General features: G+C 42.2%; 2 protein-coding genes across 3 annotated transcripts; both read left to right on the top strand.

Moving 5' to 3' along the window:
* Positions 1-2: 2 nt before the first annotated feature.
* LOC107388826 (zinc finger protein 585A) lies at positions 3-19,700 on the top strand. 2 transcript variants are annotated; one of them, XM_054743723.2, is made up of 3 exons: positions 4-233; positions 15,315-15,564; positions 15,672-19,700. In XM_054743723.2, exon 3 carries the CDS (start codon positions 15,822-15,824, stop codon positions 19,029-19,031), a length of 3,210 nt encoding a protein of 1,069 aa, XP_054599698.1. In that variant the 5' UTR covers positions 4-233; positions 15,315-15,564; positions 15,672-15,821; the 3' UTR covers positions 19,032-19,700. The 2 variants fall into 2 exon arrangements, with proteins under 2 accessions (XP_015820048.1, XP_054599698.1); XM_015964562.3 differs by having other exon boundaries at positions 3-233; positions 15,315-19,700.
* A 77-nt stretch (positions 19,701-19,777) lies between these two features.
* Positions 19,778-24,382, top strand: gpank1 (G patch domain and ankyrin repeats 1). The gene is made up of 4 exons (XM_015964574.3): positions 19,778-21,147; positions 21,243-21,384; positions 22,922-22,997; positions 23,131-24,382. Exons 1-4 carry the CDS (start codon positions 20,731-20,733, stop codon positions 23,570-23,572), a joined length of 1,077 nt encoding a protein of 358 aa, XP_015820060.1. The 5' UTR covers positions 19,778-20,730; the 3' UTR covers positions 23,573-24,382.
* Positions 24,383-27,994: the final 3,612 nt, after the last annotated feature.

The following is a 27,994-nucleotide window of genomic DNA, read 5'->3' as shown; positions in this document are numbered from 1 at the left end:
CGCTGTGGGGCAACAAACCAAACTCTTACTGTCCGGAAGAAGTACAGTCAGCAAGTCGGCTGTTTTTTTTTTTCTTTTTACCTAAAGATTTGTCTTTTCGTTTAGCGTTTCAGCACAGAGTTGCGTGTTAAAACTGCAGCGCTGCGCGTTAGTACTATCTGTAGCGGCTCGGAGCGGAAGCAGTGTGGATTCGTCTGCTCGTCGTGACTTGTGATCTGCTGTGGTTGGTTTTGGTGAGTTTTCTCCAAGCCTGTTTTCTTATATTTGTTTTGCACTTTAGCTTGTTTTTTATATGCCTGCATCCGTGATGTCCTGTTGGCTGTGCCGAGCGCTAAAAGCCGTAGCCATCTCTAGACGGAAACGGGGCTAAAACCCGTTAGGCGGTGAGCAGCTCTGGATCACAGGGGCGTAATTCCGCCATTTCTATCGAGGGGCCACAGTTAATGACACGTTCATTGTTCCTCTGTGTTCTAAACACTGGCGGATTTAGGACTGAAGAAGATCCGGGGCTTAACCATCGACATAAATATAGGGCTTAACACACACGCATGCGCGCACACACTCACGCGCACACGTGACACGCACTAGTCAGCATCATATATATTTGTCTTGTACCACATAATTTTTAATCTGAAGCTACATATTAAGCATATTCAGGGCAGAGTATTGTTCCTGTTAGTGTTTAATGTGAGATGATAGTAAATATTCCCTTTCTTTCTCCAACAATTTTACCTGATAAGCTAACTTTAGCAGGGCCGTGCAGAGACCTTTGACGGGGTGGGTGCTCAAAGAAAAAAAAAGGGGAACTTATAGAGCAATCCAATAAGTTAGAAAATTCAGATAATGAGACCCTTGGGTTCAAACAACATAATAAAAATATATAAATTAGTGTCATAATAAAAATATATAAATTAGTGTCATTAGTGTTAATGTTAGTTCATAAATAATAGTTTTAGTTTTTAAAGCTGACTTATATTTAGAGGTGTTACAACCACATTTTTGCCCCTGATCCGAGTCCAAGTTGTTTGATTTTTGATTATCTTCCAATACTGAGTCCTGTTCTGATACCAGGTGGTGATGCAACGCATTATAAAAGAAGAAAGAATCGTCCTTCTGTCTGTGTTTGTCATTTTGTTATTTTAGCCTGAAAAGGTCACTCATTCAGGAAGTACATTTAACAGAAATCAAGATACTTTATTGCTATTGCACAGGTGTACAACCAAAGATATTTTGTGCTTACTAAAGACAGCTCTAGTAAGAGGTAGTAAAATAAATGTAAAATAAATGCAACCACAGAGACTTATCCAGTGTGATCTACAGCTATGTTAGCTGAGATCTTTTTCCTGTCAGTAGAAAATTCTTGATCCCATTCCATGATCTCCCTGAACTTAACACTAAACATGAGAGCTCTGCTACTAACCTAACAACATCCTTTACACAAAGGCACCATCATCACATACGTGGCAGGAGTCTCAGAGAAACTTAAAAGAATCTTCTCCAAACACAACATCCCGTTAAACTTTAAACCCAACAACACCCTCAGACAGAACCTGGTCCATCCAGAAGACGAAACACCCAAACAGAAGCTCAGTGGGGTCGTGTATGCAGTCCAGTGTAGTGAGGACTGTCCAGATGTTTACATTAGAAAAACTAAACAACAATTACACAAGAACATAACACAACACAGGAGAGCCACCTCTTCAGGTCAAAACTCTGCAGTCCACCTTCACCTGAAGGACAAGGGACACACCTTTGAAGATGACAAAGTCCACATTCTGGATAGAGAAGATAGATGATTTGAGAGAGGAGTAAAAGAAGCTATCTATGTAAAAACGTGAAAACCCCACTTTAAATAGGGGCGGGGCTTAGATTTCACCTTTCCAGTACCAATAATGCAGCTTTGCTCAAGGTCAATTTTACTTACAGAGCGCATTTACAGCAGCAAAGCTACACCAAAGCGCTGTACAGGGTAAAACAAATCAAGATAAAACAAATCAACAATAAATACCTAAAATAAGATGAGCACACAACAGTCACAATCTATGATAAAAACTGTTAAAAACTATTAAGATGCTCAAGTCAGCCTGCATTAAAAACCAAATCAAAAAATTGCGTCTTAAGAAGGGATTTAAAATGCTCTAGATTCTGTGTGGTCCTGATGTTGAGAGGTAGCTTGTTCCACAGTTTGGGCCCAACCACAGAGAACGCTCTGTCGCCGCGAGTCTTGTGGCGGGTTTTTGGAACTGTTAAAAGAGCTTGAAAGCTGGACCTCATGGTTCTGGCAGGAACGTAAGCGGACAGCAGCTCAGAGATCTAAACTGGGGCTAGGCCATGAAGGGATTTAAAAACAAAAAGTAAAATTTTGAAACGGATCCTGTAAGAGACAGGAAGCCAGTGGAGAGAGGTCAGAACCGGGGTTATGTGATCCCACTTGCTGGTTCCAGTCAGCAAATGAGCCGCTGCATTTTGGACCAGCTGAAGTCGGTGTGGGGAGGACTGGTCCAGGCCAGAATACAGGGAGTTGCAGTAGTCCAATCGGCAAGACACGAACAGGTGGATGACATGTTCGAGGATATTAGCAGGAAGGTATGGCTTCACCTTTGCTATCTGCCTTAAATGATAAAAACCTGATTGGACCACTGCACTCACCTGTCTGTAAAGATTAAAAGAACCGTCTAAAAACACACCAAGGTTTTTAACACAGGGTTTTAGAAAACCAGAACAAGGACCAAGAGGACCAACAGCATTGTTTAAAAGATTAGAACTTTTTTTGAATCTCATTCAGTTTCAGTCTAGGTCACACCTTCCTGCATCTAATCAACACGATGACTCACCATCAATAGAGGCTAACGACTCATCAGGAGATGGAGAGGCGGGGTACTCAGAGTAGTTTCTGCTCTTTAAATAACAACAGACAGCTACAGCTTATGAGCTTGACTCTCCCATATTCCAGTTAGAACTGACAAAGCTCCTCAGAGGAGAAGTGAAATGTTTTAAAGAAACCAAAGAAGTCCAGTTGCCTTCATCTGAACTCTTTGGAGTAATAGTCAATAATAAAAAATACATAAAGTTAATAAAATGTATATAATTATGCTCACATTCACTTTTACCATCTCTGTGGGAGGCAGAAAATTTATCACGTTTAACCCTCTTATGACCATAAATATAACAAGTAGTTTTTTTTGTTTTAGGGCTTTAAAATTGTAATAAAAGTGTAAAATATTTGTAACTCTGCTAATTTTTTCAGAACAACCTCAGCTTTCAGTGTCTGGTTTGTATTTAGTGTTTATGTTTATTAAAGTCTGTAAAACTGCAGCTTAAATGATAAAAAAACAGATTTGAATTTTCTTTACATTTATTACTAAACAGGAACTTCAAAATGACTTGAGCAAACTATGTCAAAAGAACTACCAGTATTTAAACTCAGAACTGTGTTGCAAACACTCCGAAAACAGTGTGACCCCTGACCTCATGTTAACCAGTTTAATGACTGCAGCCTGTCTGTGACCACAGGTCTACGCTCTGGTCCAGAGAACGGGATACAGTAAAATAAATACTAGGTATCATAAAATAACACTCATGGGCTACTTCACAGCTGTAGCTACATTTCTACCAGCATTATGAAGATCAATAAGCAGATAAAAGGTTAAATCTAAATATTTCATTACAAAAAGTCAACTAATAAAAATCTGCACTGATAACATTATATTTTCAGCTAAATAAATATTTATTGTACGTATAAATAATGCTTGAATGAAGCTGAATCATTTAGTAAACAGTTGAGTGTTCAAATAAAAACCAGTGTGACTTTAATCTGTCCCTCCTCATGTCACCATCTACAGAAACAGCCTTCTGGGACACCTGACCAACCAGGTGGATTTTATTTGTGACGTTTCCATAACTTTATAAAAGCTGCTGATGAAGATGATCAGTAGGGCTGGGGGTAAACGATTATTTTTAAAACGATTATTCTGACGATTATTTTATCGAATAGTCGACTATTCTAATGACTATTTAGAAAATTAATCTAATGATTATTTTTCTATTGCACAATTAACAAAAACCAGAAAATCTCAAATAAATTCCTCAAAAAAATTGATAAATTCTTACTTTAAGAGAATAAACACTACAGGCCTTCCATTTTGTATAACACTGCTTTTATTGTGTTGCGGTTGGTTATGTTCTGGTGATGTGTAGAACTTGGGAGTGCAGGCTGCTGCCTGCGAGGTGGTAGAAGATGGAGTGTCTCCATGCTGCTTTGTTTTGGTCACTTATGTGCGTGAGGCGTTACGGGTTAAACCAAACTCAAGGTGATATTTTACACTAAACCGAAAACCCACAACACTCTAAATGTAATAAAAGGAAGATCTACACCACAAAAAAGATTAACTCTAAACCAAAACTTAACAGCTTATCCCAACGCAAGAAGCTGTTAGCGAAGATGCTAACAGTAGCTTTACCAACGTTAAGTTCAAGTTACCAAGTTTAAATAAACCAAAAACACCCAGCAGCAAACAGACCAGCACGGAGGAGAGACTGCTACCACCAAAACAGCTCTCCTAATGTCTGAAAGAAGCTCCTTAATGAAGGGAGAAACGCTCCCGGTGATGTTCTACATCTGCGATAGACACGAAGCAGCGCATCTGACCCCGGAAGTTGTTGTCCGTTGCCGGGAGACGAAGGCGGGCAAAACAGGAAACTAATCTAGTAGTGGACGGACGTTGTTCCGGGTCTTCGGTATTTGGCGGAGATGTTAGTGAAGGCGGAGAAGAGGGCGAACTAGAGGAAAAACAGGCAGATTCCACCTCTATTTACAAACTCCTGGGGATGCAACAAGTGGGCGTGGTGCGTCGACTTCCGGATCTGACGTCGACAAATTTTTAGAATCGAGCCGTCGACGTCGTCGAGGCTTCGCTACAGCCCTAATGATCAGATCATCTCCTCCTTTCGGTTCTCGCTCTCCTGTCGCGGTCCGCACCGTTTCTTTCTGTGACGCTGCAAAGCTGGTTTCCTTCTAATAGCGATTTTTGGAGGAACATGAATTACATCATGTAATACCTCGTTGGAAAGCTCATTTTATGTACTTTTAGAAACCGTTTGAATTATTTTTATTCGATTAGTAATTCAGAAGTTATGACCCGGAGAATCTAGAGTGAGAAACATCCGTGATTCTTTGTGAGTTTCTTCCAACACTTCAGGAGAAGTCTCTCTCATGTCTCATTTTCTGTCCCAGACATGCAGCTACCTGACTCTGCTCCACACACACTAGCCACGGATTCAAACGCACATAAACAAAATCTCTGATAGTAAAATCTATCCAGCCGTCGTGAAGCAGGCAGAAAAAAAACTTGCAGAGAAAACACCGGTCTGTCGTCTCCGTGGCTACAAGGTAGAGCGACAGCAAGGACAACCAATCACACGTTAGTATGATGCGGCAGAGCCAGTCAGTGAGCTTGTAGGCGGGTCTAAGGGAAAATAGCCTTCAGCTTGAGGCGGCTGCCTCCGCATGGTCCTAGTGCCCGATTTGTATCACAGTATAACAGTTTTGTATGGTAAAATCTGACGAACGACCGGAAAAAGGGCACTTTGGACAAAAGGGGCAGGGTCTCAAGGCCCCCCCCCCCCCCCCCCCCGCACGTGCCTGAACTTTAGGCAAACCGGCAGCACAACAAATATTTTTCAATAAGACTCACAAACCTGAGTCAACACCAGTCTCATCAAAGCTGGGGTTCTGTCGTTGTACCTTTTGACTAAAAAAAACGTCCTTATGTCCATCTTCACTCATGCGTTTCAGGCAGACTGTAGAAGAAGCCGGCTGCTGAAGGGCTTCTTCTTCAGTGGTGGAGGCTCAGGCAGGCTGTATACAAACTACTGCCAGCTGCTTCTTCTCTGTTGGACTTTGGTACTGCATGTTACTTCCATGTTTGAGATCCGGGGCTTTTCATTAAACATTCGGGGCTTGAGCCCAAGTAGCCGGGCCTAATGCCGCCCCGGTTATAAATGGGGAGGATGCCCGTGACTCAGCAAAATCAGACTAAATTATCCTGCATTGTTTTGCTGCTTTAATGGTTCTCATTAAAATCAACAAGAACCATGCTTTATGGTGCATTTAATGCAGATTGGAAACTAGAGATTTAGCATTGAAGTCGGCTAATTACAGAAAACTTGAGCCGCCATCCACGCAAAATTAAATTAGAGCAATATTATGTTACGATGTTTTAATTATATTGTTCTAACAATATAATATACATATACGTAATGTTGTATGGCATTTACGTTACAAAATGTAATATTATAAAATTGTGATAAATATTTATAAGTGTAGCGTTGTGGTTTATGCTCTTTTATGAAAGAGGAACCATTCTACATGTTAATTTGTGATATTAATTTTATTAAATTAATAACCAAATTGTATAGTTTTAAGAAGACTCAAAGGTTGTTTTCATCGATAAACTGTCGATAATATCCGTGGGTCTGTGTTTCAGTTCAATGAAGAAACAAGTTTGACAATTAAAAGTTTTAATTCTTCGAATTAAACTAATGATTTTGAAATTGACAAACAGGAAATAACAATCAACATTGGCAACTTTGTGAGACAATCTTTAACAGTTGATATGCTGTTCTTGATCAAATAGACCTTCTGTTGGAGGTGCTGAAGGTTGAGAGTGATATGATGTGATTATGGATGCGTGTGTGTGCAAAGTGTAGTGAGAATTGAACATGAGGTGAGATGAATGCGTGTGTGCATCTGATTTTGCTTCAGGAAGAAACAGGTGTCTGAGTGAAAAGTGATGGTTTGAATAAACTTAGGTTTAGTTGGAAAAGATGCATCAAAACGCTATCTGTCGTGTTCTGCCTCACCGAAAATCGGACCCCCTGTTGGACCCGGGACGTCACCTTAGGATGATGTTTCATCCAGGGCACCTTGGCTGGCAAAGAAGACAAAGATGCGCCACGAACCGGTCCAGAGTTGCCCTCGGTACACGTCGATGGAAAAGCGTTTTGTCGATGCGTTTGTTAAGTTTAGTTCACTCAGAAATCAAAAACTCTGGACGAGTCTGCGTTAGAAGTTGCGATTCAGCTGTCCTGTCTGGCTTGGCAGGAACCCAGCCGAGTCAAATGACCTTTTGCACAGAAAACCCATATTTCCTCACATTACATCTGCCTGTGAAAATTGTGTTATGAAGAAAAATTTTATGGTTAGGGATGGGTACCTTTGACATTTGAATCGATCCGGTACTAATTTCCGGTACCTACGATTCGATACCGGTACTTAACGGTACCAATTTTTGATACTTTTGAGTGTTTATTATTTTAATTCTCTTTTATAATTAAATATATATTTTTGTCAATATATAACAATATTTGATAAATATCACGATAAATAACATACAACAGTTTGTATTTTAACATCGTCCTTGTAGTTTTATAAGCTGATAATTAAACTGAAGCAAACATCTTCACTGTGAACTAAATTTACTGTGTATCTTCATTCCTTTTGCTGTCTTTTTTCATTTGATTTTTCCTACTGGGAAGTTAGAATTTCCGAGGAGAAAGTGAACGCACCATTAGCTGATAACAATGGTAGCAATGGAAGCTAACATACCAAGCTAACGTTATCTTAAACAGTTTATTTAACTGCTGGAGCAGATTAAAACGATGATGCCTCACACTTAGATCGTTGTCACTGGTTTCGTCTTAACCCAATCACCCGTCGCATTTAGTAAAGTGAAGCCAAACTTTAGAGCGCGTTCATGTTCTTCTAGTCGGAAATTCGGAGTTCCGAGGAGAAAGCGAACGCACCATTAGCGAAACGGAAGCTAACATATCAAGCTAATTATATTTACCTGCCAGAGCAGATTAAGATGAGGATGTCTCACTTAGATCGTTGTCGCTGGTTTCATCATCACCCAGTACCCATCACATTTAGTGAAGTGGACCCAAGCTTTAGCGTGCATTCTCTCTACCATGCTGCTCTGTTTACAACTGGTTCGCAGCGAGCGACGACATAACGCTCTTGCGCATGCGCAGCTGTCTTGGCAAGTTCTCGTTATGAAGGACGGGTACCGAAACGAGGCACCGTTTGAAATGACGTGAATCGGTGCTCGGTCGGTACTATGGAATTCGGTCGGTACCTTAAAAAGTACCGAATTCGGTACCCATCCCTAGTATGGTGCTATCACGTGATATCGCTGTAGTTTGTTTTTTGTTATGTTTTTTTGTGGGTGGCAGCTGTATGATGCCGTAGAAAATGAAATAACAACTCAATGTTTTTAGCTAGGGATGCACCAATGGATCGGTATTTGATCCCAATCGGCCGATAGCGCCCCTATCGGTTTTGATCGGAGTTTTCAAAATAGATCAAAGCAAACCGATCAGGTAGGGTTGTCACGGTAACCAGTGTAGCGGTAAACCCCGGTAAAAAAAAAAAAGTTGACAATAATAATAACCGTCATGTTTAAAAAAAAAACAATATTATCTCGGTGGGTTTATCGTGGCTGCGGTGTAGGCGCGGTGACCCTTACCAGCCACCGTATCATCCGCTGAAGTTGCCGGCGGCACATGCGCGCTTTGTTGTTTACAACCAATACTTTCTTGAAGCTAAAGCTGAAATAATGGCCAAAGGAGGAGACGGCAGCACTCAGGACATTTATTATCCCTCAAAGAAGACAAAGTGGGAAGTGCGGGCATCTTTTGGATATTTGAAGAGTGACGAGGGACAGTTTATAGAAGACGGCTATCCTGTCTGCAGCACATGCAGAAAAAGTGTCTGTGAAAGGCAGCAACGCTTCAAATCTCATGACACATCTGCGTGACCATCACCCACAACTCTACAGTCAACGCAAGGCAAGCTAACTTTAGCATTTTAGCTAAAAAATGTGATCCGAGGATTTGGGTTGAGGGAGAATGCAACGAGTCGCTATACAAAGCAGCCGCAGCGACGCTACCTGCATATAAACCGTGTCGCGGACACCCCCGTGTTGAAATGACGCTATGCATTACGGGGCTTCCAGGGGCAGATAAGAGTTGGTCTCTCTCCGAGAATAATTATGAATTTAACAATGATTACTGCCTGATGACATTTTCCCCACATCTGCAAAGCTCACTGGAAGGACACAAACCGAGGACGATATTTTCCTGATATAGGGTTTATTACTCAAGTAAGGGTAAAAAAGTATCTGATTAGAAGGCTTCTTGAGTACTGAGTATCATCTGATCTAATATTTTTAAATGATGACATCAAACAGACATAAAATAAGAAGTTATGGACAAATATTGGTATTTTAAAGACTAAAGGGGAAAATGTAAACAAATAAACAACATAATTAAAAATAACACATTTTAGGCAAAATTTTGACACAAACTGAGGACAATATTTCCTGACATACAGGGTTTATTTAATTGTGTGAAAATGTAGCACCTTTAAAAAAAATATCGCGATAATACTGAAAACCGTGGTAATTTTGGTCACAATAACCGTGAGGTTAAATTTTCACACCGTGACAACCCTAATACAGACCATTTTAGATTAGGTTACATTTCCTTTATTCCCAGATTATGTAGTTTGTAGCACTCATTATAATGTTGTAGAAAATTTCTGGCCAATCCATGTGATCGGTATCGGTGATCAGCATTCTTTGATATCGGTATCGGTGATCTGCAGCAAAAAACCTGATCGGTGCATCCCTATTTTTAGCTAGAATGTAAACATTAAATAAGGTACATATCAAGCTTCATTGGCTCTTTTTATTTCTGCTGAAAATGTCAAAATCAAAGGAGGGAGCAAAATATATTTTTTTAAGTCATTACTGATCTAGATGACTGAGATGCATGGGGGGGCCTGGGACGATTATTCAGGCTGGGAATTTTTAAACCTTCCCAGGCCACAGCCCAATTTACGCAAAACACTAAAATTGAGTCAGGTTGGGCACCTACTGATGTTAAAGTGTAAAACAACTAAATTAAAGCTTCACATGTGCCCTGATTCTTTCCTCCTATAAATATGTGTTCTGCTGCTATAACCTGTACTTATGTTGCATAAACTGAAATTATAATTAATTTTGTTAAACATGCCTCCTGCACATTAGAAATTGAACAGACACCATCATCCACCTGCTTGAGACTAACAGGTACCAGACTACGGGTGTTTCTCAATGTCAAGGAGCCTTGCCTTGATGTCTTGGCCCCGCCCCGATTACTAGGAGATACGTCATCAGGAGCCGCCAAGACGTGTTCCAATCTGTTCCAATGTTCATGTTCTATCGAGGCATGTGTTCTCCGTTTGTTAGCCGTTTAGCTAGCTGAGCAAGGATACACAGGAGATGTCTTTTAGCCTAGCCTTGGTCAAAAATTACCCACAACACACTACAGTATTTTCAAAAAGATGGCGGATCAGAAGCCAGCAGCTACTTCAGGGACAATTTTCAAGTTTAAAAGTAAGTCAGCCAATTTAAAATGTTTTTTTTTTAGATGCAAAGAAGTTATCTATTGTTGGTTAGTTGCTTAGTAGTTGCAGCTTTGGTGGCTAGCGGGTAATAACTCGCTTATTTTTTAATTTAATAAACATATACATAATTTAAAAAGTCTCGTTATATATTTATATTGAAACTAATACGTGTAAAATATAACGTTGTCTCTCGTGTCACAGGACGTTATGTGACCGCCGTGGTCTCGTGATGCAAGTCTGTTCCATTTAACCGTTTTCTTTGACCAAGAAAGGGCAGTGTCCTCGTAAGCAAGGCGCCTGGCCTCGCAAGACATCGCCTCGCAAGGCAAGGCGCCTTGACATTGAGAAACACCCTACATGTCTGGGTCAGCAGAATCACACCACAAACAGAGACACATAAAAGTGTGTTTGTGTGTGTGTTGGTGAGAGGGGGGCGCTAAATGACTGTATCATTCATGTCATTTAGGTTTACTATTTAGTCGGAACAGATTAAATGAAAAGCCTTGTTCAACAATGTCAGAAGCCTTTTGCAGATGCACACATCTCCTTGTTCTGGATGCAAAGTCATCAATGAGGTCTTCTGATGCTGTGCTGCTTCTGAGCTGAGCTGAACTTATGACAGTCAGACCACTCAAGTGTCCTAGTGCCATAGATCAGCCTCCATTTGGAGATGCTTGAGTAAGCAGCAGCATTGACTCTGTTATGACCAGAAATACATCAGACTAGCAGCTTGTTTTGGCTTAAATTGAATGATTGTAAATACTACTGCAACAACTAATGATATGATTATAATATATTACATTTATAAAACCTCTCTCACTAGACACAGTATGCATGGATGTTTTCCTCATATTATTGATATAAACACCAATAATAATACTAAAGATTGAAAGGCTTTGACCCAAAGTCAATAAGTCAGAGGTGAAGGTTTATGTGTTTAACAAGAGATTTCATTAATAATAATCAGGGCTGCTGTAAAATCTAATCTCCAGTACACATCCAGTCAGAATTTTGCTCTTTTCTCTTTCATGATCATCAGCAGCAGCTGGATGTTTATGACCACAAGGTTGTTGTTTTTTTCCAACATCATGCCCACTTTCAAGTGTAGCACACTCCTCTTTTGACATTTTATTTCTTGTGTTTTCTTACGATCTATATTTTCGTTTAGAAAACGCCTCTCCTCCATCTACCTGCCTGTCGGAGCATCGAACCACTGATTTGTCAGCTGATGCTGCTGTCAGTCATTGCGGGAATGTGTGCGGTGTGGGAAACCTCTTTTTTTCTCCTCCTCTTTCTGAGCTGATGGTGACGCGTGGTGCTCCTCGCAGTAGTGATGTGTCTTTTGCACAAAATGCAGCCCTTCATGGAGCGCATGCCAGAGTGTGGATTACTGATCTTTGAGGACAAACAGATATTTTTTCAGAAATCTCAGAGAGTTTAACTAATGAATACCTGGAAAATTTACAGGTACACACTGTACCCTAAAAAAAAGTACCAGTATGCTGAAAGGTTATAATTAGAAGTGACTGCGGTACTGGTATTGGCCCAAAGCACAATGAGGATATGAGTCTTATAACCTGATCATCATGATGAGTTCCTGACAGCAGCTGTTTCTCCCTCCCCAACCCACCCCGCACACCCAGCATCATGCTGGCCCAAAAACTCCACTTTAAACTGGTTCTCCTAACAAGATCACATAGAGGCCAGTAGGGCTGCACGATATTAGGAAAACCTGAGATATTCGATAACAGTGATTAATATTGCGACGACGATATTACTTGCGATAAATAAAACCTTAACTCAGGAATAAAAATAATCAAAAACAAAGAAATAAAAAAAATCATAAAAACGAGAAAAGCAAAATATGTGAGGAAAGGGAAAAAGAAAATGAAATCCTTGGATCCCGGGAAAAGCAGAATCAGCAGAAAGAGCAGAGCAAAGCTAAATCAGGTGTTTGCTAACCATCAAAATTAAGTGCCGTCTGCCTCGGGGGCGGGCATCTGACCTATGAGAACCCACCCGATTGGCCAAATGGGTGAAGAGCTCTATTTGATGTGTTAAAAAAACATCATGCTTCCGTTTGACTGACAGAATAAACTGTGTAGCAAACATTTGAGCTGACCATTCATTGCGACATTTATCTGTTCTTTGCGATATACATATTGTGCATCCTGATATTGCGATAACGATATATTTACGATATATTGTGCAGCCCTAGAGGCCAGACTGCACATGCATCTGTGGCCAGAGCTTTCTTCATTTTCAATCTTTTCTTTCTGCTCCAACATTCCTGGCCCGTCTTGGTCCATTTTACCTCTGGGGCCAAAGGTGCTGTGCGGTAGCGCGCTCTGGGGTGGGGGTTGTCTGCAGCGCTTTGCCAGACCCCGACAAAGTGAGAGGAGAGGGTATCTTTGTGCCCAGTTTGCTCCATTTGTGTGAGCATCAGGAGAGCAGATGAGCTGCATGACAGGTTGTTCATTTAGATATCATGCACGTTATGACCGTCAGCAATCACTGAGCGGGCCAGATTAACGGCCAGGCCACCGGGAAACCTCCCATTTCTCATGATTACCAGTCTGTCACTGCTAAGATAGATGTGTGTTAACTGTGTTTACAGTTTTATCATGCAAAAAACAATTTCTTTATGTGTTCCCTGCTGCTCTTAGTGCAGTAATTGAGGAAAAGTTCTTATCTTGGGGGAGGGGGGGGGGGTGTAGCCGTGGTGCAGCAGCAGCCATTTAAACAAATACCAGACTCCTCTTTCTAACAGTAAGAGTCTAAAGCCGGGCGGACACTGCGACTTTTTCACTCGTAGCACTCAGCTTCAGCTCAAACTGTACGACTTCCTCGCAGGGCAGATCTCACGAGTCATGCGCTCACACTGTACGTCTGGTAGCAACACGTCGGCCCTAAAAATATGCTAAAAATAGCAGTTTTTACACAACACGTTAGACTTTTTGGTCTTGTTTAGCCTGTTGTCCTTCGGGAGTGCTGCAGGAGGACACACAGGGATTTACGGGGGTTGGATGAGGAAAAAGAAATAAAGAAAGTAAATCTGTGTTTTGTGATCAGTTTAATTTGACATGAACACTACAAACACGCTTTCTTCAATCAATCAATCAAAGCTTTATTTATAAAGCGCCTTCCGCAACCCTTTCAGGAAGCCCAAAGCGCTGAACATGGTTCAGTTGAAGGTAAATATATTGAATAAATCAAAAATAAAAGCAATTCAAATTACAAAATACAAATTACAAAATAGGTGAAACATTCTGGTACAGGACAAATGTGTCTTGACAATCTTTGTGAGTAAAAAAAACGTGTAGAAATTAAAACAAACAGCGTGTGTTATTAGGGAAATAGCGGGCGAACAGTGTTGATGCATGATTGTGCATGCGCAGTGAGCGGTTCTGATACATTTTGGGTCGCAGCTGCTCGCAGCGCCGCTTCAACAGTGCGATACCCTCACGAGGGACGAGCAAGATATTAAACACGCCAGAAGTCCGTGCGAGCTCACGATTGCTGATCGGTAGTTGGTCACGTGGTGTTAATCGCCTCTCGTAACCCCCTGTACACTACACGACGCTCACCGCAAAACTCGCCCCGATCTTGTGGATTCTCGCACGAGTGGAAAATCGGCTCAAAAAAGTGAAAAAGTTGCACAGTGTACGCCCGGCTTAATGAATCCAAGTGCAAAACTCACAGGGGAAACTGCTAACGCATCATCAAAATAAAGCTAATGTCATGACGTCAAAAGTGTAAAGTCAGTCTTGCCTTTGCTAGTTTATGGTCATAATCCGTGTCATAGTAAAAAAAAAAAGTCTTTAAAAAATCTCAGACGGCAAGTTCCCCCCCTAGTGGACAACTTTTGTCTCTGCGCATACCTGTAGTCATCGTCCATTCATCATTATCGAGGTGAAATCCTCAATATATCGTGATACTGATTTTAGGCCGTATCACCCAGTCCTGGCTCAGAGGTTGAATCACTAAAATAGTCCAACGGGATCCTGAGATACTCTCGTGCGTAATGGAGCTGAAGCTAATGCCCGTAGCATATTTTTACAGACGTGATTTCAAAAACGTTCAAAAAACTTTGTCACTGAATGACTTTACGTTACCAAAGATGGCGAAAAGGTTGAACAACAAAAACTATTCAGTGGAAGAAGCGTTATTGCAATCCAAGTTCACCTGGCACAGCTGTGCCATTTGAGACCACGCCTGATGTGTCTGTTTATAAATGTCTGTAAAGTTGATGTTTTTCACTTTATTAAACTCAAACATTGTACAGCTAATGTCAAGATGCAGGGCTATGATGAATTCATTGAAGTTTGAAGCTGCTGCTGCAGCATTTTTCCAAAGAGGATTTCATCCTAAAATACATTTTTACTGGCAGCTAAGCAAAAGCAAACTTTTTTACAATGTTCCATGTCTATTTACAATTCATCAGTGACACGTACATACAGATAATTACACATCTCAACAAATCCCACAAGATTTTCCTTTAAAAAAGACCAAAACAATCGAATATACCTTGTGGTTAGAGAACAAATGTTAATATTTAAAATTCATTTTCTAGCATTTTTAAGCAGATTTCTCAAAAAAGGCCCAAGCTTCATTGCAAAATTTAAAGTTGCTGATATTTCGTCACAGTTTAGCTGCAAAAGAGATATTGGCATGTAAAAGCAAATAAGAGTGTATTTAAGTTGTACACTGGAATGATTTGTCATTAAGTTAAGGTGTCTGTCAATGAGAGTAGAGCAGTGATAATATTGTTAGAGTCATAATAAACCTTTGAGACTGAATATTGATGTTGAGCGTCCCCTTCTTTAAACGTTCCTTCTAACCACCATCTGTTTTGTTTATTCTGCAGTTTTAAAACATTATCCTGGATGACATGAAGCATTAGGAGTTTGAGGACACACCAGGACTAGTCCCATCCTAATACTTCTGCAGGATTTGAAGTAGAAATCGCTTCCTTTCCTGTGAGAACACCTACAGGATGTGTGACACACAGTTTCAGATGGATTTGGAGGACACAAAAGAGGGCATCCTTTTACAGCCCCTCCCAGAACCACTTCTCATAATCCTGTCTCCGCCTCCACCTTACCTCCCAGCCCCAGGTAAAGTCAACATGCTCTGGACAAAATGGCTTAAATGTTTTGAACGCTACACACAAGCTCTTGGCGAGAAGGAGCTGTCTGACTCAAGCAAGCTGGTGCTTTTACAGAACTCCCTCGGTCTAGAGGGCGAGCGCGTCTTCACGTCTCTGATCCACGCCGAAACTACATATGCAGCTGCCGTTTCCGTGCTGACCGATTACTTCAACTCTGACCAGAGCTCTCAGGTGTACCGGCTTAAGTTCCGCCAAAGGGCTCAGATGCCTGGAGAAACTGTAGGTGAGTTTGTGTCCGCTCTGGAGGAGCTGCTGAAGCCTTGTGACTGTGGAAACCTAAAGGAAGCCCTTGTACTTGAGCAGCTGATTGAGAAAACAAACAGTGTGCAGCTCAGAGAGAGGCTGCTGCAGGAGAGAGAGAGTCTGACCCTGTCCTCAGCACTGGCTATTGGTAAAGAACTGGAAACAGCGTCGTGCGACTCTCATTTTCATCAGGTCAGCGTGGACATTGGAGATGATTTGGGGCCACCTGTTCAAGTTAAGCGCAAAAGAGGTCGGCCTCGTCGCGGGGAGGAAAAAAATAAAAAGCAGCCTCGTGTTACTAAAATCCTAATCAAACCACCTAGACTCCAAGATGAATACTACTACAGCAAGGATAGGCTCTATTATAGTGATGATGATGAGGGTAAATCACAGCCTGCAGCTGAGGATAATCTGGATGAAGCGTGGGATTATGAAGACGCCTCATTGCCATCAGACACCGTGAAAGGGGACGTTGGCAGCACAGACAGCGATTTTGATCCAGAAGAAGTCAGCGGTGGCGACGAAGACTTTGACCTTTCTTCGATGAAACGAAAACCCATTTACTGTCCTGTGTGTGTCAACAGAACCTTCAAAACTCAAGACAGGCTCATCAGACACATGAGGACTCACACTAAAGAAAAGCCCTTTACTTGCCCGGTCTGTGACCTAGCGTTCAGCCAGTCCTACCACATGACCCGACACATGAGGAACCAGCACTCGGCGGGCCAGTACGTCTGCCCTATTTGTGGGGAGACCCTCGAGAGCTTTGATGAGCTGCATAAGCACAGGAAGATGCACAAGCACCAAGAACTGTTTTGTCCAGAGTGTTTTGAAAGGTTCACCACTAACGATGAGCTTCGCGATCATGTCAGGTCACACCGAAACAACCCAACGGTTTCAACAGAAGTTCAGAAGACTCAAGCCGAGAGAGATGAAATGAATGACACAGCAACAGATGTGGCTCCAGCTGCCCCTTCTGATTCTGGGGACAAATGTGAAGATGAGAAGAAGGGGAAGAAGAAGAAGAAGAAGAACACAACAGCCTTGGTGTCTAAAACAAAAAGACATTATTGTCCCATTTGTGTTGACAAGTGTTTCAGAGGCCAAAACAAACTGGATCGGCACATGAGGACTCACACAAAGGAGAAACCCTTCACCTGTTCGATTTGTTCGAAGACCTTCAGCCAATCCTACCACATGACCCGACATGTGAGGAACCAGCACACAGGGGGCCATTACATTTGCCCGACCTGTGGGGAGAGCCTCAAAGGCTTTGCTGAGTTAAAGAAACACGAAGAGACGCACACGACGCAATTTCTGTTCTGTTTACATTGTAAAGAAAAATTCACCAACATCGAGGACCTTTCTAGTCACATTGAGTCACACACGAATGCGTCATCTCCTCAGTCAGAGGGTCAAAATGATCAGCAAGCTGGTGGACTTGAAGTGAAGTTTGAAGAAACGCCTCATGAAAAGGCAGATTGTTGTGATGCTGATTCTAACGACAAAGAATCCGACAACCAGGTCTCGACTGAAGACTCCAACTCTGATGAGGCTGAAACCAGGAAAGATGGTTGTAAAACGAAGGAAAAGGCCTCACCAACCAAAGCAAAACGACATTTTTGTCCCATTTGTGTTGGCAAGAGCTTCAATGGTCCAACCAAACTGGCTCGACACATGAGGACCCACACAAAGGAGAAACCCTTCACCTGTCCAGTGTGCTCCAAGACCTTCAGCCAGTCCTACCACATGACCCGACACGTGAGGGTCCAGCATGACCTCGGACAGCACGTCTGCCCTGTATGTGGGAAGAGTTTTAGCACCTGGGTGGCTCTGAAATCTCACAAAAAGGCCCATGCTGTGGAAGGTCTGACGTGTCTGGCCTGTGACAAACAGTTCAAAGAGAAGGAAGCACTTGAAAAGCATCTCAAGCTGCATCGCAAGGTTGAGGTCGGTCCTCGAAGCCTTAAGTGCAGCGAATGCAACAAAGAGTTCAATCGCATGTATCATTTGAAAAGACACTTAATGAGCCATCGCAGAGCTGCCAATGCTGATTGTTACACCTGCCCTGACTGCCATAAGAACTTCTTCTTCCCAGAGGACCTCAACAAACACCTTGAGATTCACGCAAAGGAAAATAGCGGGACTTGTCCAAAATGCGATGCAACCTTCTCAACCGCAGAGGACCTGGAGAGCCACATGGAAGTTCATCGAAAAACATACAACTGCAGCACCTGTGGGAAGAAGTTCAAGGTGGAGTATGCTCTAAAGAAGCACGAGCAAAGCCACCAGAACGAGCAGTATTACTGTTCGTTCTGCTGCAAATACTTCCACAAGCTTTCTCTGTATAAGAGACACGTAGAGGTCCACAACAGGCGGGAAACTAAGTGTCCCCACTGCGACAACATCTTTCTGAAGTTAACAGCTTTGAAATATCATTTGCGGACTCACACCGTGGAAAGGCCTTACCAGTGCAGCTGCTGTATAGAATCCTTTGTGGAGCAGGAAGATCTAGAGAAACACTGCTTAAAGCACAAGAAGTTCAAGTTGGAGAGACCCTACTCGTGCACTCGCTGTGACAACGCTTTCTCCACGCTGCTGGAGCTGACTGAGCACATGAGCTCACACGAGGGAGAGCAGCCGCAGACCTGCCCCATTTGCGGTAAAACGTTCTTAAACAAGAACAAGCTGGAGCGCCACTTGACCATCCACAGCGGGGAGAGGCCTCACCTCTGCTCCGTCTGCGGGAACGGCTTCGCCTCGGCCGCCAGTCTCAAGCTGCACATCCACATCCACACTGGGGAGAAGCCCTTCCAGTGCCCACAGTGCAGTAAACGCTTTAGGTCCAATAGTGGGCTGCGACTGCACAGCAGACAGCACATGGACGAGCCTCCCAGCTACGACTGTCCCCAGTGTGGAAGGAGCTACGGCCGCATGACGGAGCTGAAGATGCACCAGCGTTACCACACGGGAGACAAGCCGTACGCGTGCACCTGCTGCAGCAAGCGCTTTATTAGCAAAGACAAGCTGAACGTTCACATGAGGACGCACACGGGCGAGAGGCCGTTTTCCTGTCCTCACTGTGGACAGACATTCACACAGACGGGGGACAGAAACAGACACATCAGTAAAAACCATCCATTAGAAAATACCACTAATGATGACATATAACTACAGTTGTGTCTTTGTACTGGGCGTACTGGTGGTGCTGCATGCTTGTAATGATTATCAGCTTTTAGATGATAGTTACACTTGTGGACTTTTTGTTTTGTTTTGACGTCTAACCAAATTGAATGCATGATCTCGCCATACTTAAATCATTTAATCCATGGTTATTTTTTATAGGTGAAGGGCGTAGAGGTTCTCTTACATTTTGCTTTAGATGAATAGTGAACGAGTTCAAATGTTGTGGGCTTAAACTTGCTGCTGATGAGAAGCAGCCACTGTTGTACTGGAAACAAAGCATCACAACATTTTTCTGTGTTTTTAGCATTTACACATTTGTTTTTACGTTCTTATTTGTAAAACCTGATTCTGATTAAGTCATTAGATCACCCAGAAAATCACAAACACAAAAGCGGCTTAAGCTGGTTTTATTGATCTGTGGTGCTCATCCGTATTGATCCTGTACTTGTTGTTTTCTTCTCAAGCTTTGTGTCTGATTGACTCATCCTGCTAACTAGATACACGATCGTGTGAACCGATTTAGCTTTAGAGTCATTATTATAACACTACTTTAGTTTTCTTCAGCATTTTCATAATTTTGTGGGACCTCTGATCTAAAGTGTATTGTGGTCTTAAAAATTATTCTATGAAAATAAAAATTATTTACTCTACGAACGTCTAACTTGACATTTTGTATGTTATTCACGACACAACACCGTTCATGTCATGTATCACGTTATTCAGCAATCACAACTAAATCAACATTTAAAGGAGGTTTTTTTTCAGCATGACTGACTATCAGTGTTTAGTTTTCTGCTGATCAAAAATTTAAATTAAAATATGCTAATAAATTTGTTGAAGCTTTTATGAAAGCTGGATGAGCCTCATGTTAGATTTAGTAGTATAATTTCCACATTTGTACACATGAGGGTGCTGTAGGACAAAAGATATCTTGCTGTGTCCTGCAGCAGATAGTTATTTAAATCTTGTTCAGTGAGTTGATCTCCAAAAACAATCCAGATGCAGAAATCAGATGAAGAATAGTATAAAGAAATCTAAAGGTATGCATGCAAATAAAGAGGTTAATGCAGTTTATGTTTAATGCACTGCAGCCATTAAAAAATGTGTTTTAATGATCACAACTAAAAATCTGAACGTTTGGTTAAGTTCATCTAAGCTGAAATGTAATTAATTTAAGGTTTTTGCCTGATCTGCAGTCGGTGATGCTAAACAAATCTGGCTGAAGATCTAAAAGTCGCTTTTTATCCGTCCAGGCCGATAGGTGGCAGCACCGACCAGCCATTGTGTCAGTCAACCTGCATCTGGAGACCTAAAAGCAACGTTAGCATAAGAGGGTACATGTTTTGTGATCAATTACGTGCTTTTGCGTTATTCGACTTGTTTTTTTACGTGTATTGTTTCTGTAACTACTTGGGCATTGGTCTGGTACATGAAGTATCCGTTAGCTTCCCGGCGTTAAGTGACAGCGTTGGTGCTGAGATTAGCTTAAAGTTAGCTTGTTGCTACAGCGTTGTTTATTTACCTTACTTGGTCTATTCTTTGTTCCTAGAGGATGAGCTCATAGTAACTCTGTTACGCTGTTTGTGAGTCGTTTAGGCCCAGCTAACAAACTTTAACAATGACTGGTATCAAGCTCTTTAGGTTACAGTTAGCTTCCTGAAACTGGAGTACACCTGAAGTCCTAATGGCTGCTTTAGGTTTTATCCCTGCCAGTAAGCAGGATGCTTTCACTATCAGAACCCAAAAGTATTCTAGCTCCAAAGCACGACCCAGACTCAGCGGAGAAGAGGCCAGGCAGTTCTACGAAGAGCTGATGAAAGATGACGAAACACAAGAAGCTAAATCCAGGGATTGTCGGATCAGAGAGCAAAAAAGACGACAAAGAAGGAGAGTTGGAGCTGTGCAAGGGCAGCAGGCTCAAGCTGAGTCTGTGGTGCAGACAGTAACATCTGACGAACATGGTGGTAACCAAAGAAGGCAGCTGAACATCTCAGAAAGGTCCATGGAGCTGCTGGGTCTCAGACTGCTGCGCTGTGCTCAGGAGGGGGATGTCTCTGGCCTCAAAGATCTGCTCTCCAGGGGGGTCGACATAAACTACCAGGTATGCTACCCTATACTTTTCCTTGTTCAACTCAGAAAATGTGCTCGTAGATTTACCTCATGAGCTTGTGTTTTTGGTTTTTTTTTTTCCTCCAGGATACATTTCTTTGGACAGCTGTGATGTGTGCCAGCTGGTCAGGACAAAGAGCTGCAGTGAGGCTGCTGCTGAGTCATGGTGCAGCCTGGGTCGGTGTGGTTGATATGCAGGGCAGGGATGCTCAGGACCTTGCTTTGGAAGGTGCCATCGTGCAACTCTATGAAAACAATCACCCACTGTGACAATATGACCACACATGGAGATACTTCTGAAGCTCTGCTGTGGTATCTGGCACCAGTTTCACAGTCAGTTGTTGGGTAGAACCTCTGTGATTTGGGTGTCTTTCCACATGAATGTCTCACTGGTGTTCATTTAGATCAGGGGTCGGCAACCTCTTCCCATCGAAGAGCCATTATTACCTGTTTCCCACAGTAAAGAAAACTCTGGGAGCCACAGCAGAGAGCTGCTTAAACCAGTCACAACAGGTGACAGCAGCCAATATCAGTCGCTCGTGTACGTCAGATTTATCTTTCAACAGAAGATAGTCAATAAAACGATTGGTATAAGTGGATCCAGAAGTTGTAGCCCGTTTCTGCCTACAGTTTTTTAATATTTTTCACCCTGTTGGTGGTTTTACTGAGCAGGTGCCACTTTTGTCATACGTTTCTTTTTAAAACATGTTTTAACTGTTCAGAATACAAATCATGGCTCTGTCACGTTTGATTGTTGTAATTAAACTTTGTAGGTGGAGAAAGTAAGAAAATGATCCGATCAATTTTTTTTTTCATTTACAGTGACGGAGATAACGGCGCAGTGCGCAGCTCTGGTGTTAATCAAGTTAAATTATATCTCTTTGCAACAATTTTCACAAGAAAACAACAGTTAAAAGCAGGGCTTGTGTTGTGTTGGCTGGATAGTTCCCGTGTTTGACCGTTTATTTTGACGGAGAAAGAATAGAAAGAATAACCCCGACGCATGCAGACGAACTGATATTTTATTCTACGCAAATCGCAGATGTAGCTAAATCACTCAAGAAAAGATTCCCATCTGAACATCTGAGCTGGACACTGCTCAGCGCAGCTCGCTGTCAGCGTGTACTACATAAGGTCCACAGCGAGCTGAAGATGTGGAGAGGGGCTTGGAGCGCATCGCAGAACCAGAGCGCATGCAGGAAGATTCCTCCCACTGAAGCGAGAGTTTTCCAAACCCGGTCTCTCAGAGAGATTTGTCACTTAGAAAATGTTCCCTGATTATGAAACTTTGGCTGAATAGCGCTTGTTCCTGTCTCCAATGTGGCGACGCATCCAGGAGCCATCTGAGGAGAATCCCAGAATCTCACATCCTCTTAAGCTCAGAAAGCGCCTATGATTACGCACAAGCGTGACTCGTCGACCCGGTCTCACAGTAACACCGGGTTGGACCTGTTCAGGTTTACGCAGACAATCTTTACATTTAGAATTGACTTACAGATATAAAATTAATGCAGTAAAATATAAAGCATTTGATTTAAATATCCATTCATTATTTTACAAGCATAGAGAGCCGCATCAGATGGATGGAAGAGCTGCGAGTTGCCGCCCCCTGATTTAGATTAACAAGTGGAGACCCTGGAGGTCAGGTAGGGACTGACTTCCGACCTGAAATCTATTAGTGGTCATATTGTTATGGTTCATCTGTGTGTTTTGATCTGTAAAGCTGGGCTAACCTTATTTTCTGTGTGTTTCTTGTTTTTTCTCAGCGGGCCACAAAGATGTGTTGGAGGAGTTGCTAAGCTATGGTACGAGTCCACAGCGAGAGACACAGTCTGACAGCAGGTTAGCAGACGTTTATTCATATGCTCATGAGGAAAATAGTCACCAAGTGTCAGCTAGAGTGGTAAAGGACTTAATGATCATCAGAAGTGGTGTTAACACCAGTTTTTGTTTTCTCTGACCCATGCCTCCTCAGCTCTCTCCAGCCTGAGTGGTGCGATGTGTGTCATAGCGAGTACAGGGGCAGCCATGAGTCTCATCTGTCCTCCACCCTGCATCAGTTCAGTCTGAGGCGTCCTCCACCCACCCCCTACTACTGTCTCCCACCCTCCAGCAACAGCTACAAGATGATGGTTCGTAACGGCTGGAAGCCCGGCACAGGCCTCGGACCAGAGGGAGAGGGGGCCCAACAACCTGTGGCTACTGTGTTGAAGAGAGACCAGTTGGGCCTGGGGTATGGGCAGACAAAAAGAGCTAAAGTCACTCACTTCCAAGCTGGGGATCGAGATTCTGTAAAGCTACAGCAGAGAGACAAAGACGAAAGGAGACAGAAAGGTCAGAGGAAGGAAGAAGCTCGAAGAAAAGAACAAAAAGATAAGAACTGGGAAAGAGATTTCCGTGCCTCGTTTTATCTGTGACAGCTTCACTCCACATCATTTAAGACTGAATATAAATAAAGTTTTGTTTTTTACTGTTGAAATATTTTCTCAAAGCATCTCTGATTCTGAATTAGCTGGACTTCAGTTTGCAGGTTGTTTATGGAAATTATGATTAAATATTTATCTTTAGATTTGTTGTTTTGTCAAAAAACTTCAACAAATTAGAAGAAATGTGCACCAATCATTAAGTGCAACTCCAAGAAAATGAAAAACCAACAAGGCTGTTTTTCTTATATTCACATATTTTCTTAGACATTCTTTGTTCTGATGCTTTTTTTCTTGGAATGTCCTCAAAGTAACAGTTCATGTATGATTGCTTATTAATCTAAAGCTACACACACACCGAAGGAGCTGTTTATTGCAGCTCTGGGTACCGTCTCACGTGTTTTAAAATGCCTACACGCATGATTTTTGGGTCAGAGTTTGGGCCGAACTGCCTTATCAGTGTGTTGTTTAGGCCCTTTAGCACAGTCAGATTTGTAATTCATTCATCAGCGTTTATAGTTTTCAGTCAGATAAACTCCCTTTTTAAAATATAAGAATTTTGTTCTGAATCGGTTTGTTTTATTCACTTCCCACTACTAGGCTATATTGAAAGTTGTGGTAAATACAATAAAATTAGCTGTTTACCTGACGTGTTTCTGTACCTTGGACTTAGTAGATACTTGTTTGAAAATATATGCAAATACAGGCCTCTAGGTGTGAACATGTGAAGGTATTTCATTTTGTTGGACTGATGAAGTGCTTTTAATAAAAAAGGGGATCAATTTAAAATCTCCAAAATGTTTAGATTTTTTGTTGTTGAACTTTGGAGAAAAGACAAAAGTATACTTTTTTTTGGGGGGGTGGTGAATTTATTTTTTAACATTTTGAATGAGTGCCTTGGTCTGCCTGAGTGTTCGTGGCTCCCGGGTCAGGGGGTTTAAGATCTTTGGCATCTGCCTGATCAATCCCGGTGGCTGCCTGGTGGGGTCTGGGTCCCTGGGCTCTGCTGGGTCCCCGGCGGGGGTGGTCGCCCCTGGGTCCCGGGTCGCTGGGTCCCGGGCTCGGCCGGCTAGGGGGTGGGAGGCGGCGGGCGTGCCTGTGGGCTTGCCGCTGATATCTCCCGGGGCTCTGCCGGCTGCTGGTTGTGGCCCCCCGGGGCGATCCTCTGCGCCTCTCGAGGGGGGCAGGGGGCCTTTCTGGTTGCAGTCTCCTTGGGGTTCCTGTGTTCTGGGGCAGCGCCTGGATCTCTGGGACTTGGAGCTCCCCCCGTGTCCTACACATCTTTGGGGGAAGATCTGTGGTCCCTCACACTCTCTGTTGGACGCTCCTATAGAGAAACCTTACATAAACAAGCGCGTGTACACACACAGGTGCTCACATGGTGCTCTCAAAAGTATGGGCTTGGGCATGTTCAACACTTGTCTCAAGGCTGTCGTTGCCACTAAATGAACTGTGATTTATTATCGTGTGATTGTTCAGTTAAACAATGTTGATTTTATATTTCATCATCAGGTTGACGCAGTGATAGCTTGCTCCTGTTGTATTGTTGTGTGTCTCATTTTTTTCTGCTCTTCTCTTTCTGCAGGTCTAGAAGCAGACTCTTGTTCATTATTGTTTATTTTTGTAACCCCCCCCCCCCCCTCTCTCTCTCTCTCTCTCTCTTCCCACCATTTGTCTTTTCCTTTCTCTTTCACCTCTGACTCCGTGTCTGGTCGGAATTACAAAGCATTCAAAAACAATAACAATAAAGTTTTAAGTATCAGGCGTGACATTTAAAGCAGACGCTTTGATGCTCCACCTGAGAATAAATCTGTAAGGCTTGTTACCAGCATTCAGACATCAATTCTGCTTGCTTCACAGCCAGACAGGACACGGTTAAAAAAAACATTTTGAATGAGAACAACAGGATCTGTTTATTGCTATGCTAACAGGAAGTTCTGATTTGAAATTAGATTCTTCCATGTTTTTGGTTTTCACTTATTTGTAATAATTGTTTTACGATAACAGCAGCAGCAGTCCCTGAGCAGTCTCCTTCCATCTCCTCCCATCTGGCAGACGCTATAGATCACTGTACACAAAAATTACCAGACACAAGAACAGTTTCTTTCCTTCAGCCATTTCTCTCCTGAATCTGTAGATTCTTTTACCATCCTTTTACTATAGTTTTTAATACTAATTCAGTATGCTTATGGATATGTGTGTGTGTGTATGTGTGTGTGCGTGTGCGTGTGCGTATGTATATATATATAAAGGCGTGTGTGTAAATGAACATGTGTGTGGGTATACATGTTCTTATGTGTTTTTAGGTATTTTTATACTCATTTATTGTGGTTGTTGTATGTTTTAGAGAGCGAACATCTACCGAAGACAAATTCCTTGTAAATGTAATTTTACTTGGCCAATAAATCTGAAATCTGAATCTGAGTGATGTCATGATGACTGACTAGTATGTGAAAGAAGGAACCTGAGGGGCCCAGACCCCCCCCCCCCCCCTCCCCAGACCTGAAGCCAACCAGGAAGTGAAAAACATGCAGTTCCTCCCTCATCCACTAGGGGCTGGCATCGGAAAGAAACAAGCTCCCATTGATTCCAATGGTAAAAATGAACACTTCATAGCAGGAATAAACATGTTTACAGCCTAGATCAAAACACATTTTAAGTTTAATAGATCTAGTGCACAGTTATGACACCTCTGAGGGGGGTGAACTTTTTGTGCCTCTTCCGTTTACGTGAAAAGAATCAATGGGGTCATAAAAGCTATTTTCTAATCCACTTTGCCTTATGCCCTGAATCACGCATTGGTTGTACTTGAGTTTAAATGAAAATAAATGATGTGAGTTTCAACTATGTCAAGTACTTTGAGATTTATTAGGTTGTAAAAATTCGTTAACCAAATGACTACATATCAGATGTTGCATGTATGATGACAACGCAGGATCTTTTCTTCCCCAGCGTAGCTGCTACTTACCACATGGCCTGATTTATAGTGGTTTTCTCCATGTTTAATGCTCCGTCTGTTCTGGACAAAGGATTCGAAGCTCGCTATTTTCTTCTCCGCGTCTGGTTCGATGATGTCACAATGGTGAGACGCACATGTAGTCATATACGTTTCTTCACACAAAATCTAAATAACTTTTGCCGCAGTTTGAAAACAAGCACTTTCTTGGCGTCAGAACGTGTGTTTAAAATTCACATACATCATATACAACAACATGGCACATGACAACCAGGATCAGAAATGAGCTTTTATAGCCCCATTAATTCTAACAAATTTTTCTTATTTCTGGGAACTCACGGTCCGAAAGTAGATGGGTGTGGCTTAGGCTCCCGATAGTCCAGATCTTCCAAAGTGAGTTTCTTTGTAAAGGTTATCATCAATGTTGTCTTACCTGTTGTAGCTTTGAAAAGCCTCAGTCTGGCAAAACAAATATTTGTTATGACAGGACAGATGAGCTAACGACTAATCTGAGTTACCCAAAATGTTTCTGCTCCCATTAAAACACTATTTCAGTTTCACTCTTACACCACCACAAATGTAGCATTACCTGTGTCTGCATGTATTATTTATATGACAGCAGCAGCTCAGGAGGTAGAGCGGGTTGTCCAGGATTTGGAAGGTTGCAGGTTTGATACCGGCTCCAACCAGATAATGCTGTTGTGTCCTTGGGCAAGACACTTAACCCACTTTGCTGCAGGTGGAAGTCGGAGGAAACGGTGTTGCCTGTGTTTTGTAGTCTGTCAGTGCACCCCAAAGCATCTGTGGTTACATTTGTGTGAATGGGTGGGTGACTGTGTTGTGAAGCTTTTTGGGGGGTTGTAGAACCCTAGGAAGGTGCTACAAATGCAGGCCATTTTTACCCCAAAAATGGAACGAGTAGTTATGATTAAAGTAGAAATTTAAGTGCGGTTTTTTTAGGTTGAATTTGTTTCAAAAACATTATAACTAGTTACTGGGATTATTGGGCAGCCCAATTAACAGCGATAGTTCACTGGCTGGAGGGAGATAGGGACCTAATATGGAACCAGATAGAACAAGGTGAAATTAAAGGTACAGAACTGTCAGTCTTACCATTTCTTAACCCAAAAGATATTCAGAAAGTAAAAATAGAAAAATAATTATAAAACATACTCTGAGGGTCTGGAGGGAAATAAAGAAAATGCTGAATGACAAGGGTTCTATTTCCTGGGCCATGCCAATAATGGATAGCATCGGGTTCCCCCATCCAAATTAGACTCAGGGCTTAAAAAATGGGCGAATAATGATCTTATTATTCTTGACCAATTGTTTGGAGAAGCAGACCTTAAAACATTCTCGCAGATCAGGGAACAATTCGACCTCTCCATGAACGACATGTATAAATATTTTCAGATAAGGCATTATATCATGAATCATAGAGAGAAAGAAAGACTTAATAA

The sequence above is a fragment of the Nothobranchius furzeri genome, chromosome 4 (genome assembly GCF_043380555.1).
Source record: "Nothobranchius furzeri strain GRZ-AD chromosome 4, NfurGRZ-RIMD1, whole genome shotgun sequence".
In the NCBI taxonomy this organism is placed as follows: domain Eukaryota; kingdom Metazoa; phylum Chordata; class Actinopteri; order Cyprinodontiformes; family Nothobranchiidae; genus Nothobranchius; species Nothobranchius furzeri.
This window is presented reverse-complemented; position numbering and strand designations above follow the sequence as displayed.

What these genes read in the sequence shown, in the direction of transcription:
- LOC107388826 (XM_015964562.3), top strand. Translation starts at nt 15,444, where the DNA reads ATGTGTGACACACAGTTTCAGATGGATTTGGAGGACACAAAAGAGGGC.
- gpank1 (XM_015964574.3), top strand. Translation starts at nt 20,731, where the DNA reads ATGGCTGCTTTAGGTTTTATCCCTGCCAGTAAGCAGGATGCTTTCACT. An exon ending in GGGTCGACATAAACTACCAG is followed by an intron (nt 21,148 to 21,242) that starts GTATGCTACCCT and finishes TTTTTCCTCCAG; the next exon opens with GATACATTTCTTTGGACAGC. An exon ending in TCAGGACCTTGCTTTGGAAG is followed by an intron (nt 21,385 to 22,921) that starts GTGCCATCGTGC and finishes GTTTTTTCTCAG; the next exon opens with CGGGCCACAAAGATGTGTTG.